We start from the raw sequence: 22,387 nt of genomic DNA on the forward strand, positions 1-22,387 counted from the left end.
CAGTCACTTTGAAAAATAGTGGCAGTTATTATAAAGATAAACATACATTTGCTATATGATTCAGCAATCCCACTTCCAGATATTTATCCTAAAGAAGTGAAAACTTATGTCTGCACAAAACCTATACAAGTATGTATCTTGTCCACGGCAGCATTATTCATGGCTGCCAAAAAGTATAACAATTCTTATCTATCAAAGGGTGGATGGATAAACAAACTGTAGTATATTCATACAATGGAATACCACTTAACAACAAAAATGAAATGGACTATTGATGGAAAAAACCAACTTGGATAAATCTCAAATGCAGTATGCTAAGGAAAAGAAATCAGTCTCAGGAGGTTACATACTGTATGATTCAATGTATATGACATTCTGGGAAAGGCAGAACTATAGAGACAGGGTACCAATCAGTGGTTGCCAGGGTTTATGGCTGAGGAAAAAGCCTGACTGTAAAGGAAGCCCTATGAAGGATTCTTTGAGATTCTGGAACTGGTCTATATCCTGATAGAGCTGATGATTACAAGAAACTATACAGAGGAGCTTCAAGATGGCGGAAGAGTAAGACACAGAGATCACCTTCCTCCTCACAAATATATCAGAAATACATCTACATGTGGAACAACACCTATAGAACACCTACTGCAAGGTGGCAGAAGACCTCAGACCTCCCCAAAGCAAAAAACTCCCCCACATACCTGGGTAGTGTAAAAGAAAAAAGAAAAAATAGAGACAAAGAATAGGGACGGGACCTGCACCAGTGGGAGGGAGCTGTGAAGGAGGAAAGGTTTCCACACACTAGGAAGCCCCTTCGCGGGCAGAGACTGCAGGGGGTGGAGGGGGGAAGCTTCAGAGCCCCGGAAGAGAGCGCAGCCACAGGGGTCATAGACTCATAAACAAAAGCCCAAACCTGAACCCTGGGAGCTGTGCAAACAAGTAAGAGAAAGGGAAATCTCTCCCAGCAGCCTCAGGAGCAGCGGATTAAGTCTCCACAATCAACCTGATGTACCCTGCATCTGTGGAATACCTGAATAGACAGCGAATCATCCCAAATTGAGGAGGTAGACTTTGGGAGAAATGATATATATATATATTTTCCCCTTTTTCTCTTTTTGTGAGTGTGTATGTGTATTCTTCTGTGTGTGATTTTGTCTGTCTAGCTTTGTTTTTACCATCTGTCCTAGGGTTCTGTCTGTCCTTTTTTTTTTTTTACTTAAAAAATTTTTTTTAATAATTATTTTTTATTTTAATAACTTTATTTTATTTTATCTTCTTTCTTTCTTTCTTCTATTTTTTCTCCCTTTTATTCTGAGCCATGTGGATGAAAGGCTCTTGGTGCTCCAGCCAGGTGTCACAGCTGTGCCACTGAGGTAGGAGAGCCAAGTTCAGGACACTGGTCCACAAGGGACCTCCCAGCTCCACATAATATCAAATGGCGAAAATCTCCCAGAAATCTCCATCTCAATGCCAAGACCCAGCTTCAATCAACGACCAGCAAGCTACAGTGCTGGACACCCTATGGCAAACAACTAGCAAGGCAGGAACACAGACCCATCCATTAGCAGAGAGGCTGCCTAAAATCATAATAAGGCCAGCGATACCCCCAAACACACCACCAGACGTGGACCTGCCCACCAGAAAGACAAGATCCAGCCTCATCCACCAGAACACAGGCACTAGTCCCCTCCACCAGGAAGCCTACACAACCCACTGAAACAACCTTAGTCACTGGGGAGAGACACCAAAACCAACGGGAACTACGAACCTGCAGCCTGTGAAAAGGAGACCCCAAACACAGTAAGATAAGCAAAATGAAAAGACAGAAAAACACAGCAGATGCAGGAGCAAGGAGAAAAGCCACCAGACCTAACAAATGAAGAGAAAATAGGCAGTCTATCTGAAAAAGAATTGAGAATAGTGATAGTAAAGATGATCCAAAATCTTGGAAATACAATGGATAAAATACAAGAAATGTTTAACAAGGACATAGAAGAACTAAAGAGCAAACAACGGTGAACAACACAATAAATGAAATTAAAAACTCTCTAGAGGGATCAATAGCAGAATAACTGAGGCAAAAGAACGGACAAGTGACCTGGAAGATAAAATAGGGGAAATAACTACTGCAGAGCAGAATAAAGAAAAAAGAATGGGGCCTCCCTGGTGGCGCAAGTGGTTGGGAGTCCGCCTGCCGATGCAGGGGATACGGGTTCGTGCCCCGGTCTGGGAGGATCCCATGTGCCGCGGAGCGGCTGGGCCCGTGAGCCATGGCCGCTGAGCCTGCGCGTCCGGAGCCTGCGCGTCCGGAGCCTGTGCTCCGCAGCGGGGGAGGCCACAACAGTGAGAGGCCCGCATACCGCAAAAAAAAAAAAAAAAAAAGAAAAAAGAAAAAAGAATGAAAAGAATTGAGGAAAGTCTCAGAGACCTCTGGGACAACATTAAACACACCAACATTTGAATTATAGGGGTCCCAGAAGAAGAAGAGAAAAAGGAAGGGACTGAGAAAATATTTGAAGATTATAGTTGAAAACTTCCCTAATATGGGAAAGGAAATAGTTAATCAAGTCCAGGAAGCACAGAGAGTCCCATACAGGATAAATCCAAAGAGGAACATGGCAACACACATATTAATCAAACTATCAAAAATTAAATACAAAGAACAAATATTAAAAGCAGCAAGGGAAAAACAAGTAACACATAAGGGAATCCCCATAAGGTTAACAGCTGATCTTTCAGCAGAAACTCTGCAAGCCAGAAGGGAGTGGCAGGACATATTTAAAGTGATGAAAGAGAAAAACCTACAACCAAGATTACTCTATCCAGCAAGGATCTCATCCAGATTTGATGGAGAAGTCAAAAGCTTTACAGACAAGCAAAAGCTGAGAGACTTCAGCACGACCAAACCAGTTTTACAACAAATGCTAAAGGAACTTCTCTAGACAGGAAACACAAGAGAAGGAAAAGACCTACAATAATAAACCCAAAACAATTAAGAAAATGGTAACAGGAACGTACATATCGATTATTACCTTAAATGTAAATGGATTAACTGCTCCAACCAAAAGACATAGACTGGCTGAATGGATACAAAAACAAGACCCATATATATGCTGTCCACAAGAGACCCACTTCAGACCTAGGGACATATACAGACTGAAAGTGAGGGGATGGAAAAAGATATTCCATGCAAATGGAAATCAAAAGAAAGCTGGAGTAGCAATACTCATATCAGACAAAATATACTTTAAAACAAAGACTATAACAAGAGACAAAGAAGGACACTACATAATAATCAAGGGATCAATCCAAGAAGAAGATAAAACAATTGTAAATATTTATGCACCCAACACAGAAGCACCTCTATACATAAGGCAAATACTAACAGCCATAAAAGGGGAAATTGACAGTAACACAATCATAGTAGGGGACTTTAACACCCCTCTTTCACCAATGGACAGATCATCCAAAATGAAAATAAATAAGGAAACACAAGCTTTAAATGGTACATTAAACAAGATGGACTTAATTGATATTTATAGAACATTCCATCCAAAAACAACAAAATACACATTCTTCTCAAGTGCTCATGGAACATTCTCCAGGATAGATCATATCTTGGGTCACAAATCAAGCCTTGGTAAATTTAAGAAAATTGAAATAGTCTCAAGTATCTCTTCTGAACACAACACTATGAGACTAGATATCAATTACAGGAAAAAATCTGTAAGAAATAGAAATACATGGAGGCTATACAACACACTAGTTAATAACCGAGAGATCACTGAAGAAATCAAAGAGGAAATCAAGAAGTACCTAGAAACAAATGACAATAAAAACACAATGACACAAAACCTACGGGATGCAGCAAAAGCAGTTCTAAGAGGGAAGTTTACAGCTATATAAGCCTACCTTAAGAAACAAAAAACATCTCAAATGAACAACCTAACCTTACACCTAAAACAATTAGAGAAAGAAGAACAAAAAAACCCCAAAGTTAGCAGAAGGAAAGAAATCATAAAGATCAGATCAGAAATAAATGAAAAAGAAATGAAGGAAGTGATAGCAAAGATCAATTAAACTAAAAGCTGGTTCTTTGAAAAGAAACAAAATTGATAAAACAGTAGCCAGACTAATCCAGAAAAAAAGGGAGAAGACTCAAATCAATAGAATTAGAAATGAAAAAGGAGAAGTAACAACTGACACTGCAGAAATACAAAAGATCATGAGAGATTACTACAAGCAACTCTATGCCAATAACATGGACACCCTGGAAGAAATGGACAAATTCTTAGAAATGCACAACCTTCCGAGACTGAACCAGGAAGAAATAGAAAATATGAGCAGACCAATCACAAGCACTGAAATTGAAACTGTGATTAAAAATCTTCCAACAAACAAAAGCCCAGGACCAGATGGCTTCACAGACGAATTCTATCAAGCATTTAGAGAAAAGCTAACACCTATCCTTCTCAAACTCTTCCAAAATATAGCAGAGGGAGGAACACTCCCAAACTCATTCTACGAGGCCATCATCACCTTGATACCAAAACCAAACAAAGATGTCACAAAGAAAGAAAACTACAGGACAATATCACTGATGAACATAGATGCAAAAATCCTCAACAAAATACTAGCAAACAGAGTCCAACAGCACATTAAAAGGATCATACACTATGATCAAGTGGGGTTTATCCCAGGATTGCAAGGATTCTTCAATATACGCAAATCAATCAATGTGATACACCATATTAACAAACTGAAGGAGAAAAACCATATGATCATCTCAATAGATGCAGAGAAAGTTTTCCACAAAATTCAACACCGATTTATGATAAAAACCCTGTAGAAAGTAGGCATAGAGGGAACTTTCCTCAACATAATAAAGGCCATATATGACAAACCCACAGCCAACATCGTCCTCAATGGTGAAAAACTGAAACCATTTCCACTAAGATCAGGAACAAGACAAGACTGCCCACTCTCACCACCATTATTCAACATAGATTTGGAAGTTTTAGCCACAGCAATCAGAGAAGAAAAGGAAATAAAAGGAATCCAAATCGGAAAAGAAGAAGTAAAGCTATCACTCTTTGCAGATGACATGATACTATACATAGAGAATCCTAAAGATGCTACCAGAAAACTACTAGAGCTAATCAATGAATTTGGTAAAGTAGCAGGATAAAAAATTAATGCACAGAAATCTCTGGCATTCCTATATACTAATGATGAAAAATCTGAAAGTGAAATTAAGAAAACACTCCCATTTACCATTGCAACAAAAAGAATAAAATATGTAGGAATAAACCTACCTAAGGAGACAAAAGACCTGTATGCAGAAAACTATTAGACACTGATGAAAGAAATTAAAGATGATACAAATAGATGGAGAGATATACCATGTTCTTAGATTGGAAGAATCATCATTGTGAAAATGACTCTACTACCCAAAGCAGTCTACAGATTCAATGCAATCCCTACCAAACTACCACTGGCATTTTTCGTAGAACTAGAAAAAAAAACTTCACAATTTGTATGGAAACACAAAAGACCCCGAAGAGCCAAAGCAATCTTGAGAAAGAAAAATGGAGCTGGAGGAAACAGGCTCCCTGGCTTCAGACTATACTACAAAGCTACAGTAATCAACACAGTATGGTACTGGCACAAAAACAGAAAGATAGATCAGTGGAACAGGATAGAAAGCCCAGAGATAAACCCACGCAGATATGGTCACCTTATCTTTGATAAAGGAGGCAAGAATATATAGTGGAGAAAAAACAGCCTCTTCAATAAGTGGTGCTGGGAAAACTGGACAGCTACATGTAAAAGAATGAAATTAGAACACTCCCTAACACCATACACAAAAATAAGCTCAAAATGGATTAAAGACCTAAACGTAAGGCCAGACACCATCAAACTCTTAGAGGAAAACATAGGCAGAACACTCTGACATAAATGACAGCAAGATCCTTTTGGACCCACCTCCTACAGAAATGGAAATAAAAACAAAAATAAACACATGGGACCTAATGGAACTTAAAAGGTTTTGCACAGCAAAGGAAAACATAAACAAGACCAAAAGACAACTCTCAGAATGGGAGAAAATATTTGCAAATGAAGCAACTGACAAAGGATTAATCTCTGAAACATACAAACAACTCATGCAGCTCAATGTCAAAAATACAAACAACCCAATCCAAAAATGGGCAGAAAACCTAAATAGACATTTCTCCAAAGAAGATATACAGATTGCCAACAGACACATGAAAGAATGCTCAACCTCATTAATCATTAGAGAAATGCAAATCAAAACTACAATGAGATATCATCTCACACCAGTCAGAATGGCCATCCTCAAAAAATGTACAAACAATGAATGCTGGAGAGGGTGTGGAGAAAAGGGAAGCCTCTTGCACTGTTGATGGGAATGTAAATTGATACAGCCACTATGGAGAACAGTATGGAGGTTCCTTAAAAAACTAAAAATAGAACTATCATACGACCCAGCAATCCCACTACTGGGCATATCCCCTGAGAAAACCATAATTCAAGAAGAGTCATGTACCAAAATGTTCATTGCAGCTCTATTTACAATAGCCAGGACATGGAAACAACCTAAGTGTCCATCAACAGATGAATGGATAAAGAAGATGTGGCACATATATACAATGGAATATTACTTAGCCATAAAAAGGAATGAAACTGAGTTATTTGTAGTGAAGTGGATGTGCCTAGAGACTGTCATACAGAGTGAAGTAAGTCAGAAAGAGAAAAACAAATATCGTATGCTAACACATATATATGGAATCTAAACAAAAAAAGAAAAGAAAAAAAATGTTCAGAAGAAACTAGGGGCAAGACGGGAATAAAGAGGCAGACCTACTACAGAACAGAATGCACTTGAGGACATGAGGAGCAGGAAGGGTAAGCTGGGACAAAGTGAGACAGTGGCATGGACATATATACACTACCAAATGTAAAAGAAATATCTAGTGGGAAGCAGCCACATAGCACAGGGAGATCAGCTCGGTGCTTTGTGCCCACCTAGAGGTGTGGGATAGGGAGGGTTGGAGGTAAGGAGATGCAAGAGGGAAGAGATATGGGGATATATATATATGTATAACTGATTCACTTTGTTATAAAGCATAAACTAACACACCATTGTAAAGCAATTATACTCCAATAAAGATGTTAAATAAAAAACAGAACCCACTTGTCAATGCAGGGGACACAGTTTCGAGCCCTGGTCCAGGAAGATCCCACACGCCACACAGCAACTAAGCCTGTGTGCCACAACTACTGAGCCTGTGCTCTAGAGCGCGTCAGCCACAACTACTGAGCCTGTGCTCTAGAGCCCGTGAGCCACAACTACTGAGTCCGCGCGCCACAACTACTGAGTCCGCGCACCACAACTACTGAAGTTTGCACGCCTAGAGCCCGTGCTCCGCAACAAGAGAAGCCACCGCAGTGAGAAGCCCACACACCGCAACGAAGAGTAGCCCCCACTCGCCGCAACTAGAGAAATCCCGCAGGCAGCAATGAAGACTCAACACAGTCAAAAATAAATAAAATAAATTATAAAAATAAAATAAACAGGGCCTCCCTGGTGGCGCAAGTGGTTGAGAGTCCGCCTGCCGATGCAGGGGATACGGGTTCGTGCCCCGGTCTGGGAGGATCCCATATGCCGCGGAGCGGCTGGGCCCGTGAGCCATGGCCGCTGAGCCTGCGCGTCCGGAGCCTGCGCGTCCGGAGCCTGTGCTCCGCAACGGGGGAGGCCACAACAGTGAGAGGCCCGCATACCGCAAAAAAAAAATTAAAAAATAAAATAAATAAATAAATAAATAAACAAATGGGACCTAAGTAAACTTAAAAGCTTCTGCATAGCAAAAGAAACCATAAACAAAATGAAAAGACAACCCACAGAATGGGGAAAAATATTTGCAAAGGAAGAAACTGACAAGGAGTTAATCTCCAAAATATACAAACAGCTCATGCAGCTCTATGTCAAAAAAAAATGAACAACACAATCATAAGATAGGAAGAAGATCTAAATAGACATTTCTCCAAAGAAGACATACAGATGGCCAAAAAGCACATGAAAAGATGCTCAACATCACTCAACATCAGAGAAATGCAAATCAGAACTACAATAAGGTATCACCTCACATAGGTCAGAATGGCCACCATCATATAGTCTACAAACCACAAATGCTGGAGAGGGTGTGGAGAAAAGTGAACCCTCTTGCACTGTTGGTGGGAATGTAAATTGATATAACCACTATGGAGAACAGTATGGCGGTTCCTTAAAAAACTAAAAATAGAAGTACCATATGATCCAGCAATCCCACTATTGGGCATGTATCTGGAGAAAACCATAATCCAAAAGGATACATGCACCCCAATGTTCACTGCAGCACTGTTTACAATAGCCAAAACATGGAAGCAACCTAAGTGTCCATCAACAGAGGAATGGATAAAGAAGATGTGGTACATATATACAATGGAATATTACTCAGCCATAAAAAGAATGAAATAATGCCTTGTGCAGCAACATGGATGGACCTAGAGATTATTATACTAAGTGAAGTAAGTCAGAGAAAGACAAATATCATATGATATCGCTTATATGTGGAATCTAAAAAAAGATAAAAATGAACTAATTTACAAAACATAAAGAGTCACAGATATAGAAAACAAACTTATGGTTACTGGGAAGGAAGGTGGAGAGGGATAAACTGGGAGGTTGGGATTGACATATACACATTACTATATATAAAACAGATAACTAATAAGGACCTATTGTATAGCACAGGGAACTCTACTCAATACTCTGTAATGACCTATATGGGAAAAGAATCTAAAAAAGAGTGGATATATGTATAACTGATTCACTTTGCTGTACAGCAGAAACTAACACAGCATTATAAATCAACTATACTCCAATAAAAATTTAAAAACAAAGAAACTATACATATTTTAGAATTCATATGGCTGTATCCCCCCAAATGGAATTTTACTGCACATAAATTTTAAAACACTTTACAAAAGAATGAAAGACAAAACAAAACCAAACAAGAAATAAACCAGATACCTCCGAAGAAAAAGCGACTGCAATATAATAAATTTGTGGAGAATAATATGAGAGGAGGCAGATAATTAGGCCTGGTTTCAGAGGAACTTTAAGTCTAGTCTGAATTATATTATAAATGTGAAAGGAAGCTTTTAAACAATGGATTCTCATAATTCAATTTATGTTAAAAAATCACTTTGGTTGTTTTGAATAAAATAGATTGATAGACAGAAGGAAGAATCAGGGCTTATGTAGGGGATTAAGGAAAGAGAAATAGATTTAGTTAATTCCCAGGTATTGAAGTTAGGTTAATAGTAGTAACTGTAACTGGGCTAGAGAATACTAGAAAAAAGAGCTGTTTGCCAAGATAGCAAGTTTAATTTAGGACATGTTGATTTTGAAGTACTAGGCAATATTTTAGTGAAAGAACTAAGCTTCAGTCTATAGTGTTCCAAACCTCAGCACTGAAAATTAGACATGGAGCACTGGTTTAGCTAAGTTGCAATAAACTTTGTGCAATTACTACTTTACTCGAGCTATATTTGATATTTTGGTTTAAAAGAAGAGTTGGGATCTAAATATCTGTTCTACAGCAAAGCCAGGGAAAGAATTCCTGAAGAAACCTCCAGTATAATAAGATGTAATTTATGGTTTCTACTTAGAGAAATCTATATCTTAAGGCCTCATTTCTATTAACATACCCATTATCATAATCTCACTTTTGAAAAGGAGGACTTCTATTTTTCATTCTTCCCAGAGTTCTTCGCTCTTGCACCATATAAAAAAAATTTTTTTATACCACATACTCCTTCTGGGATATGCCACTTTGATGTAGGCATTCTGTTACCAATGATTTCGGTTTACTTCTCTCCCTGTAGGGAGTTAAATCCTTCCTTTTTCTCTTCTGAAATATCTTCATGGACAACATCATTGTTTTATTTCCCCAAATCTTAATCACACTGTTTATTTTTCATTATTCTTCCCACTCACATGTTCACTTCTATAGGGTCATCTTTGATTATTCTTGTTTTTTAATTGCTTAACTCCTAATTTTTCTTTCTTTTTCTATTCTTTAAATTCCTCTAAATAATTAAAATCCTTTCTGGATCCTCCAAAATAGCATCATCATCTCTTTTGGCACTTTATATGCACTAAGATGGCTATAATAAAAAATAGATAAAAAGAAGTGTTACTGAGTATATAGAGAAATTGGAACCCTCATACATTCCTGGTGAGAATGTAGAATGGCACATCTTCTTTGGAAAATAGTTTGCCAGTTTCTCACAATGTTAAATCTAGAGTTACTATATGACCCATCAATGCCACTCCTAGGTATATACTCAAGAAAAATAAAAACGTATCGCCACACAAAAACATGGACACAAATGTTCATAGTGGCATAATTCACATGAGCCAAAAAGAGGAAAACACTCAAATGCCCATCACTGAAAAAGGAGAAATAAAATGTGTCATATCCATACAACGGAATGGTATTTAGCAATAAAAAGCAATGATATACTGATACATACAACATATGGATAAACCCTGTAAACACTGTGATAAGTGATAGAAGCTTGTCACAAAAGAACAAATATTGTATGATTTTAATTAGTATATGAAAATGTTCAGAATAGGAAAATCTATATACAGGAACTAGATTAGTGATTGCCTAAAACTTAGGGTGTGGGAGAGGGATGGGAAGTGACTGCAAATGGGTACACAGTTTCTTTTTGAGGTGATGAAAATGTTCTAAAATTGACTGTGATAATGGTTGCAGAGCTATTGAATTGTGCACTTTAAATGGCTGAATTGTACTGTATATGAATTATATCTCAATAAGGCTATTTTAAAAAATAAAATTAGAAAATGAATTTAAAATTAGACAATTGTATGTAAAAGTGAAAGTTTCAAATTTTCTAGTGTTCTTATATGATTCAGGAGTAAAAAAAGACACCAATTAACATTATTACTGGTTAGGAAAAAAATACATGTTAAAATTTAAGGGCATTCATTAAAGAAAAAATATGAAATGTATAATTCCTAAACTGCTAAAAGGAAAAACAATTAAAGAATATTAAAAGGACATTCAATTTAATAGAAAGCAGGGGAGAAGAAAAAAAGATTGCTTGAGAAAGCATTTTAAAAGGTGAAAAGATGGAGAAAAAAATTAAAATACAACAATAATTGCAATAAATAGAAATTCACTAAATCTGTTTCTTTAAAAGTCAGAGATTTTCAGATTATTACAACTGGATAAACAATGTCCAGATATTTGTGTACATGAAACACATTTAAAATCTAGTAAAATAAAAAATATTGAAAGTAAAGAAATGAAAATAGATTTACCATGGAAATTCTAACAAAATGATACTATATCTAAGTTTATATAAAACAAGTTATAAATTAAGACAAAAATTTCAATAAAGACATAGAGAATTCAAAATGGTTAAAACAACAATTCAACTCCACTCTTAATAAATGGATAGGAACACCAGACAAACATAAGTAAGGAAACAGAGGATTTGAACAACACAATAAACCAACTACATTCAAAGGACATATGTAAAACACTATTCCGAACAACAGGATACACATTCTTCTCAAGTGCACATGAGATGTTGTCCGGGATATACCATATTTTAGGTCACAAATTTTCTCAATAAATTTAAAAAACCAGATATCATGAAAAGTATCTCCTTTAACTACAGCATAATAAAGTCAGAAATCAATAACAGAAGAAAACCTGGAAAACTCACAAATTTGGGGAAATGAAACAACATACTCTTGAACAACCAACAGCTCATAGAAGAAATCACAAGGGAAATTAGAAAGTACTTAGAGACAAATGAAAATGAAAACAGAACAAAATAAAACTGATGGGATGCAGTAAAAGCAGTGCTAAGGAGGAAACGTTTAACTATAAATGTTTACATTGAAAAACAAGAAAGATCTCAAATCAACAACCTGACATTAAACTTAAGGAACTAGAAAAAGAACTAAACCCAAAGTTAGCAGAAGGAAGGAAATATTGTAATAAAGATTAAAACAGATAAATGAAATAGAAAGTAGTAAAATAATAGAGAAAAGCCAACAAAACCAACAGTTGGTTCTTCAAACCAATCAACAAAATTGACAAACCTTTGGCTAGATTTACTAAGGAAAAGAAAGAGAGAAGATTCAACTTACCAAAAATAAATAAAAATAAATATAGTATAGATATTACTACTGATCCTATGATAATAAAAGGGATTTATTAGAGTGTACTATGAAGAGCTGTACACAAATTGTATAACCTAGATGAAATGGACAAATTCCTAGAAACACAAAACCTACCAAGACTGAATCATGAAAAAATAGAAGGACTGAATAGAACTATGACTAGTAAGGAGATTGAATCAGTAATCAAAAATCTCCTGACAAAGAAAAGCCTGGGACCTGATGGCTTCACTGATTAATTCCACTAAAAATTTTAAGAAGAACTAATACCAGTCCTTCTCAAATTGTTCCAAACATTAAAGAGTAGAAAACAATCCCTAAGTCATCCTATGTGGCCAGCATTATCCTGATACCAAAGTCAGACAAAGACACAAAAAAAGAAAAGTACTAATATCCATTTTGAACAATGATGCAGAAAAGGGGAAATTATTGTTAAAAGAATTATATACTATGACCAAGTACAATTTATTCCTGGAATGCAAGGATGGTCTAACATATGAAAAGCATAAATGTAATACTCCATATTAACAAAAGAAGGGGAAAAACTCACATGATTATTTCCATATCCATATGAATTTTAGTACCTCAAGGGACCCCAAGTAGCCCAAAAAATCTTGAAAAAGAGCAAAGATGGAGGACCCACACTTCTTGATTTCAAAATTTACTACAAAGCTACAGTAATCAAGACAGTGCGATACTGGCATAAAAATGGACAAAAGACTTAAACAGACATTTCTACAAAGATATATGAATGGCAAATAAGCACATGAAAAAGTGCTTATCAGCACCAATCGTTAAAGAAATGTACATCAAAACCACAATGAGATACCAAGTTGCACCCTCTGGGATGGCTACAGTCAAAAAAAAAAAAAAAAAAAAAAAAAAAAGAAAGGAAAAAGAAAAGAAAGAAAAAGAAAATTACAAGTGTTGGAGAGAATATGGAAAAACTGGAATCCTTGTGCACTGCTGGTGAGAATGCAAACAGTACAACTGCTATGGAAAGCAGTATGGAGGTTCTTCAAAAAATTAAAAATAGAATTACCATATGACCTAGGAATTTCTCTTCTGGGAATATATCCAAAAGAATTGAAAGCAAAATCTTGAATACATATTCGTACACTCATGTTCATAGAAGCATTACTTACAATAGCTAAAACATGGAAGCAACTCGTGTCCATAAACAGATGAATAGATAAACAAAATGTGGTATATACATACAATGGAATATTACTCAGCCTTAAAAGAAAAGAAATTCTGACATATATCACAACATGGATGAGCTTTGAGAACATCATGCTAAGTGAAATAAGCCAGTCACAAAAGGACAAACATTATATGATATCACTTATATAAGATACCTAGAGTAGTAAAGATCATGCAGACGGAAAGCAGAATGGTGGTTGTCAGCGGCTGGGGAAGAGGAGATAGGGAGTTACTGTTTAATGTGTATAGAGTTGCAGTTTTGCAAGATAAAAGGAGTTCTGCAGATGGATAGTGTAAATAGCTGCACAATAATGTAAATGTACTTAACATCACTGAATTGTTCACTTAAAAATGGTTAAGATGGCAAATTTTATATTATATGTATTTTACCACAATAAAAATATTAAAGGGAAAACCACAACAATTCATAAGAAAAATTGAAAATTCTAACTAGTTTGTACTAAAAAACATAATATTAAAGTGGAAAAATATAAAGGCAATCTATCACTGTATGCACACTGAGGCCACACTTCCTGAGAGCTGTTCTCAGTCAATGACTGAGCATGGCAGTGACAGTAAGGAAGGCCTGATCCTGAGAGATGCATAACTCCTCTGTTAGGATACAGAGTCTGGCTCGAGGACTCACCATTGGTCTTGTCAAACTTTCAGGCTCTTTCATTCAACTTTCCTTTCCTCCTGCTCTACTTCACGAAGGTCAGGTTGGCACTGTGGTCTAAAAGATCTCTCACCTTCTCCCTTGCTCTTTCCCTCACAGGAGTTCCCCCTAATACATTTACTGCATGGCTAATGCCATTTTGGTCTACTTCTCTGAGGACTTGTGGTCTTGAGCAATCAGGAGGTAAAATGGGGATTTGAAACTGGCTCACTCACTATTTGGCAGGCTAAAAAGAAACCATCCATGTTGCTAGATGAGACACAGACAGTCCCTGGAAGAAGGCTTCAATTGGTAAAAATTTCACCAGTGGTGACCTGGGGAAAATGCTTTCAAAAGAGAGTGGAGTTGGCTGACTACTGCTATGTTTGTATTGACCCTACAGAGGGATAATGAGAGACTGAAGGCCACTAATAAACATTACAGGCTAAATATACGAGCTAGAGAGTCTCTTTTATAGCTTTAAATCAGGCCCCTTACCTCTTGACAGTGGAGGAGCCAATATGAACGAGCAGTAGACTGATGATCTAATTGTTAGAATTGCAGAGCTCCAGAGATGATAGACTGCTCAGCCAAAGCAGTCCTCTTACGCAAAGACAACGGTCACTGTTGGAAAACTGGAGCTCTTGAAATATGGGATAGGAATACCTAGAATGGACTATCTAGACAGACGTTTCTGAGGATGTTGGTTCTACACTCCCTTTCTAGTAATAGACAATAGGGTCACCCCCCTAAAGGCTGCCACCACCTTCTCTCCTGATTGCTAGACTAATAACTGAATTTAATAACAGAATAATGTATCTTGGCCTGAAAAGAAAGGGAAAAGATTATATACTTGAAAAAGCTGCAAGAATTGGCTAGCATGTACTGGCAGCAGCCAGGAGATCATGTCAGGAATTGGATTTGGGTGATATCTGATCAAGGGGGATGGAATGTAAGCCTGGATAAACAAGAATTCATGAATTTTGATGCATAGTCTCAGGACCAGGTGATATAATACCCTATAGAGGACTCCAGTGGATGGGGCAAAACTTGATAAGGAAGTAATTCTTATAAGCCTGGAAAAAGCACTGGCCAAGGCAAAGTGAAATGGAAAAGCCTGAGTTGCCCTAGAAGATGAAAGAGAAAAGAATAAAAAAGCTGACAGGAGGGAATGTACCAGAATGGATATATTATGTAAGACCGGTAGATTACTTTCTATGGGATGTACCAGTCACCAAGGTCATGAGAAATTTGCTGGTGAAAGGGGCACCAGCTTCACTAAGAAGTTCACTGGTGGCTTTCTTCTGCAGACCAGAGCTGACAACAGGAGAGGCAGTGACAAAGGGAGGTGTTAAGTGATGGGGCCCCAAAGCAAAAAAGATCAAGGGTCAGTGCCTAACTGACAGAACCAGGGTCTACAATGAGGATAAAGTTGAACAAGACTGGAGGAGCAGCCAAGGGTGTTGGCCCACAACGAGCTGTGGGATGATTAATAATGGATGGTATCTATCTCGAGAGGCAAAATAGATGGGCAGCCAACAACGGTGCTATTTAACATTTACTTTTGTTGTAAGTAGGAACGGAGGAACAAAAGCTGAGGGTTGTTGCCAAGAGAAAATCATGATCCTCTGCTCAGTTCCCAGATGAGTTAATTTACAAATCCAGAACCCACTGAATAGGTGGCTGAGTCCATAGAAGAAAAGACACTTTGAAACATCTTGGAAAGTGTATAAAATGATCCCCAAAGGGACCTGTGTGTGATTCCTTTACAAAGAGCCCTGTGTATATTTGGGTATATACACAGGTATATACACGGGTATGTACACAGTGCAAGAGGAGTAAGTAGATATTTTGATTACTGTAAGACACAGGGTTAGAGATCACAGAGATACCCAAGGACTAAAATACCATCATGAACCCTTGTTAGACTTGGGGTATCTCCAGGGTCCAGGTAAGAAATTCTGGCTAAATTCTAGATCATAGTGGGCCAACTGTGTCTATGCATCCACCCAGTGATAATTTCCCTACTTCTCAAGTGTATAATTAGAATTTATGTACAAGGTGATTAGAGTAGCCCCTACATTGCATCCCTGGCCTGTGGGGTAAGATCTATCATAGTGGGAAAGACCAAGTGGCAACCTCTGAAAATACCGCCATCTGGTCAAGATGGTAAATCAAAAACATTATGTAATTCCAGTGGGACAGTGAAAATTAGAACCACCATTAAAAATCTAAATGGTATAGGGGTAGTGGTCCCTGATATATCTCCATTGAATTTACCAGGCTTATTCTTTTAAAATTCAGATTCACACAGACTTACTTTTCCATTTTACATACCAGAAAAAAAGTATTTATTTTTAAAATAATTCCTTTCAGTTTTCTAATCATTCACTATATTATAGTATACACTCTAACAACAACATCCTTTAATTCTAGATATGAAAAGACTGAGATTTAAAGATGCTAGGTGACCTACTTAAGATGGCACAGAAAGCTAAGATCAGAGCCAGGCTATGCCTGTAAGTGATCTTCCTAGTACTGACTCAATTATGTTTACCACCAGAACTATGCCCAATATAAAAGTAAAAAACTGACACAAAGCTTATGAACTGGACTCCATCAAACCATGGCTAAACTGAAAGGCTGACACATTCACCTATGCTACTTCAATAACTCAGAAACAGCAATAGCAGTAATAGTGGCCTGATTGAAGGATGTCCATAAATGCTGACCTGTCTAAAACTCTCTTTTAAAATTTAACAGTGGCTTTATTTAAAAAAATAATAAACTTAAAAGTATTTGTACATTTTCTTTTCTTAACAATGAGACAATTAGAAAACTGTCTGATTTACATTTTAATACTAGAAAAATTTAAATGATAAAAAACCCATTAAATATACTTTATCTCACACAATGCTTAGAATATTTTACATTACTTTGCCCGTGATGACAACATAATAAATAGGATCATCTCTAAGACATGGTACACATTAACACTAGCTTTCTTTTACTTAATAAAAGAGTTATTGAACTTAAACATGCACACAAATTCAAAAGCTTAAAATAAAACCCTAAACATTTAAATAATTTACATATATATTCAGCTTTGTGAATTTTTTACACAAAACTAAACTTTTTAGAATATTAACATCCACATTATTCTGTCAAAAACTTTTATTTTTATGTATTAAATAAGGCTCATTCAATTACAACTTCTAATACTTTTCCAAAAACATTGTAACCTAATTAATAGGCTTAATATCCCTTAATATCCAGAAGTACAAAATCAGAGAACGGTAAATATATTTAAGATGTTTCCTCGGAACTTCCCTGGTGGCGCAGTGGTTAAGAATCCGCCTGCCAATGCAGGGAACACGGGTTCGAGCCCTGGTCCAGGAGGATCCCACATGCCGCAGAGCAACTAAGCCTGTGCACTACAACTACCGAGCCTGCGTTCTAGAGCCTGCAAGCCACAACTACTGAGCCCACGTGCCACAACTACTGAAGCCCGCACACCCAGAGCCCGTGCTCCACAACAAGAGAAGCCACCGCAATGAGCAGCCCGCACACCACAGCAAAGAGTAGTCCCTGCTTCCTGCAACTAGAGAGAAAGCCCATGCACAGCAATGAAGACCCAACACAGCCAAAAAAATTAATTAATAAAAAAAAAGTTGTTTCCTCAAATTTCATTTTTAAGGGACAAATTTAAAGTATGAATAGACTTTGCGCATATTAGTGATAAATATGATTTAGCGTTAAATTCTGGAAATTAATACGTTTTAAGGGACAAAGACAAACATGACTGTTTTCAGAGCAAAGTGACCAACATGGCAAGGATTTTGACAAGAAATGAATAAACGAACAGAGAATGTGTAAATTAGAGAAAAGAGTTTAGAAAACTAGAGGGCTGCAAATGGAGATGAGAGAGATTAGACTTGTTATGTATGGGCCCATATGGGTAAATGAGAAGAGCTATTACAGGGAGGCAGATTTCATCTCAATTATAAAGAACAATTAGTTATCTGAAGATAGAAAATGGTATCTCAAGAGATGGTGTGCTTCCTGTCATTAAAGGTATTCAGGCATACGTTAGATCAGGGGTTGGGCAAATTATGTCCACAGGCAGAATTCAGCATAGCAGCTATTTGTACAATAAAGGTTTATTGGAACATAGCCACTCCCATTTGTTTCCATACTGGCTGAGGCTGCTTTAGCACCACAACAGCAGAGTTGTTTAGATGCAACAGAGACCTTATAGCCCACAAATCTTGAAATATTTACTAACTGGCTCTTTACAGAAAATGTTTGCTAACTTCTGTGGATAAGGTATTAGGATTGTATGGTGTCGTTATAAGATAACCAATAATGGTTACTTTGGTGTTGAGGAAAGTGCTTGGCATATCATCTGTGTCAAGGATTTGGTTTAACGGGTTCTTTGCTGTTCAACGCAGACCAGACAACTTGGTGAGTGAAGGTCAAAATTACATGCACTGTTTGTAAAGTTGTGTGCTGTGATGTGGGGCTATGCCTGCCAGAAGGAGGCCCCATTGTCTAATTTACACAAAGGCACCTAGTGGACCAGTATAAGCAGTACACAACATAATCATGTTAACAAAAATAACATTCTTTCTTAATCCAGATGATCTCAGGTGCCATCACACAGATATTCTACCACTAAAACTCAACCGCTTCTCCTCGCCCAGTGTTTCTTTATTTACATCCCATGGAAATGAAAATAGATGTTCTACGAAGAGAGCTTTTAGGTTTTCAGAAATGCTACAAACTCCGCCCTCTCTTTTAGAAAGATACACTGCAAATTAACATATTAAAAACTGTGAGAAAAAAAAAAACTCTGAGAAGTAATGTCAGTTAAAAACAAACCAAAAAAGCCCTATTTAACTTCAGTATACACAGCATTTTCCAAATGTATTTAATTATGGAACACTTTTTAATGAACCTACTATTAATATCTCAAATAACTAATATTCTAGGAAATTACGCTATATCCTAAGTCATATTTAGTACTTCCAGATTATAAGCTCTCTGAGGGCAGAAAATACATACTTTTTCTCATCCCCTACAGATTTCATCACATTGCTAAGCACATATAATAATTACCTAAGAAATCTAAGAAATAATTGAATTGATATGGATTTTAATGCTAGGAGATGGACCTAATCAATACAGTGAATGCACTGTTAATTTTATTAATTAAAACAGGCTTTAGTTACTTATATGACAGGGGGACACAGGGTTATCATCCTCTTTCCACTGAATCAATTAGCTATTAAATAGTACTACAGCAAAATAAACTTGCAAAAGTATATGTCAAGTATGTTTCTTCTGCTCTGTGGTATATATTTAAGTATATAAAACTATTCAAGACACACTGTATCATATTTAAGGTTAAAGAACTGATAAATTACCTAACAGGTTGATAGAACATACATCAGAATATAGGTTTAACAAATTCAAAGTCAGTAAAAGCAAATTACCTGAAGAAGGTGACAAAAAACTGCACAAGATCCATGATTGTATTGTGTTGTGAGAATGCAATCTGAAAAATCAAAATAAAAGAAAGTTTGAAACTTACTGAATCTATGCTCTTCTTCAAAGTGGTGATGCTTCATGGCATTTGTAAATACAATATTTTTAAATCATCAAGAAATTTGGATCACCATATTATAAATCATATGTGCTGGAATCAAAATTTCATTGAGAACACCTAATATAACCAACTGCTAATGACCTCTGCACAGGCTATAACATTAAATGGTTTAAGAAAACTATTATATATGGAATCTAAAAAAACGGTACTGATGAACCTAGTGGCAAGGCAGGAATAAAGATGCAGACATAGAGAACGGACTTGAGGACACGGATGGGGTGGGCGGGGAGGGAAGCTGGGATGAAGCGAGAGAGTAGCACTGACATGTATACACTACCAAATGTAAAGTGGATGGCTAGTGGGAAGCTGCTGCACAGCACAGGGAGATCAACTCCATGCTCTGGACCACCTAGAGGGGTGGGATAAGGAGGGTGGGAGGGAGGCTCAAAAGGGAGGGGACACAGGGATATATGTATACATATAGCTGATTCACTTTGTTGTACAGCAGGAACTAACACAACATTGTAAAGCAATTATGCTCCAATAAAGATGTGAAAAAAAGAAAACTATTATAAAATTACTTCAGTAATGCATGCTAAAACTTTCATGTGAAATCCTATGACATATTAAATGTGTCTAGCTAAAACATGCAAATGAGTTTCTTCATCTAATAATTATCACATTTTTCTATCAATACAATTGATAATTGCTTGTATGCCAAAAAAACTTAATTTCAACTGTATTAAGGAAACTGAGGGAACTAGTTTTTCTTGTATATTCTTGTCTAGGGAATCTGCATACAACTATTTTGTTATAAACCCCTGCAAGAATAAAATACATCACCTCAGTTTATATTTTCATGTTAATGAATTTTGAGAGGAGAAATAAATCAATAGGCTAAAATTGTTCTCCATTTTTGTTGACATTATAGAGATCATACTGTAACACGTTTCTTGAGGAAGTATTATATAGTGTACTAGTCAATAATGCAGCATCTGAATAGAGAATATCTATTTAGATAGAGAAATAGAGAAAATCCAACTTTTTCACTTACTAGATGTAAATATTTTAGGAAACTATTTAACCTATTTTTGTCCCATATGTGAATGGCAATAATAAGAGCATCTACCTCATGTGTTAGAGAAAAGACTAACTCAATTAATAGAAATAAAATTATTGCCATAATATCTGGTATATAGTATAATACAGTAAATATTATACTTTTACATCATGTATAAAGGAGCTGGTCAACATAAGTGAATTTTCCCAGATAGCTGAAGCTAAACAATTGAGTTCTTGAAATCTTCTCCTTTAATAATCTTTTATGAAAAATTTTCAAAAACATGTAATACAATTTCCACTTCCAGTGAAAATGGACTAACAAGGATGAGATTTCTGTCTTGTCTTACAGAACTAGAAAACTATACAAAATGTATGGAAAAACCATATTCAGACATTAGACAAAACGCAGAGGAGGATATAATCCATGAGTGAAGGAAAAGAAAGGAAATGAGTCTCACAATTGTCCCAGCTTTCAGGGCAAGGATTGAAATGACATTCTAAAATAAGAAATATTGTTTCCTATATAAAATAAAGAATTACAGCCAGTCGAGAAGATGGTTAAATTTTTGGTATATACATGAAAGCTTAAATATAATAACATTCATTTCTAAAAAGCTTCTAGGCATTTGAAGAATTACAGAGCATTTATACAGACACTGAGGAAAGACAATTGCTGTAGGAGATTGGTTCTAGGTGAAAATGTTTTAAAAGATTTAAGAAAAAACATCTTTTAAAATGGAAAAGATACAGATGAGTTTTCTCTCCAGGTACTGTCCATGAGAGTATCTTAGAAACAGAGCTTATCAAACAATATTGTCAACAGTAACTTAAATCCATGGAAAGATGATTCTGAATACAGCAATTAAGAACTGGATAATCTTCAAAAGGATAATTATTTTGAAATCATAATCAATGAAATTGGTTTAAGATAAATTGGAATAGGAAGGTAAACTTAGACCGTGTTGAGAAATATCTAAATGAAAAAGAAGAAAAAGGACTTCATAAAGGCTTGAATAAATTAGCAAATGTATGGAAAAGAGAAACGAAAAAAATAAATAAATAATACATATAACATAAAATAAATTAAAAATAAAGGAATAAGATAAAGTATATAGAAGCAATTGCACTAAATGTGAACAGTCTGAATCCTCATCAAAAGAGAGATTTCCATAGCACATTAAAAAGCATAATTTAGCTTTATGTTTTTTACAGAAAGCACATCTATAGCAGTGACACACTTATATCCAAAATATAAAGGATTGTGAAAAAAAATTGGCTTTTAGAAACAACAACAATGAAGGCATGAAGGATAATATCAATAGCAAAGTGAAATTCAAAATCAAAACCTGGTCAAATAAAATGTATAAGGCACAAAAAATGAATAAAAATAATAAACCTATATGCACCAAAAACACAGGCCAAATAAGTGAAAACACAATGTCTGGACTTATAAGGAGAATTAGATAACATAATTAAAGAATAAAATTTAATATGTATATCTCTTTAATAACCTATCTGATCAAGCAGACAAAAATTAATTTATTCAGTCATTCAAATCATGAAGAAATATTCA

At 36.2% G+C, this 22,387-nt stretch overlaps 1 protein-coding gene across 1 annotated transcript in view; it reads right to left on the reverse strand.

Annotated features, from left to right (window-relative positions):
- ATRNL1 (attractin like 1) overlaps positions 1-22,387 on the reverse strand; it is a 730,282-nt gene that overhangs the window by 370,146 nt on the left and 337,749 nt on the right. Inside the window, exon 25 of the mRNA XM_060100355.1 lies at positions 19,640-19,701. Coding sequence (XP_059956338.1) covers positions 19,640-19,701 — 62 coding nt within the window. The remainder of the gene's footprint in view (positions 1-19,639; positions 19,702-22,387) is intronic.

This window comes from Mesoplodon densirostris, chromosome 1 (assembly GCF_025265405.1).
Source record: "Mesoplodon densirostris isolate mMesDen1 chromosome 1, mMesDen1 primary haplotype, whole genome shotgun sequence".
Lineage (NCBI taxonomy): Eukaryota > Metazoa > Chordata > Mammalia > Artiodactyla > Ziphiidae > Mesoplodon > Mesoplodon densirostris.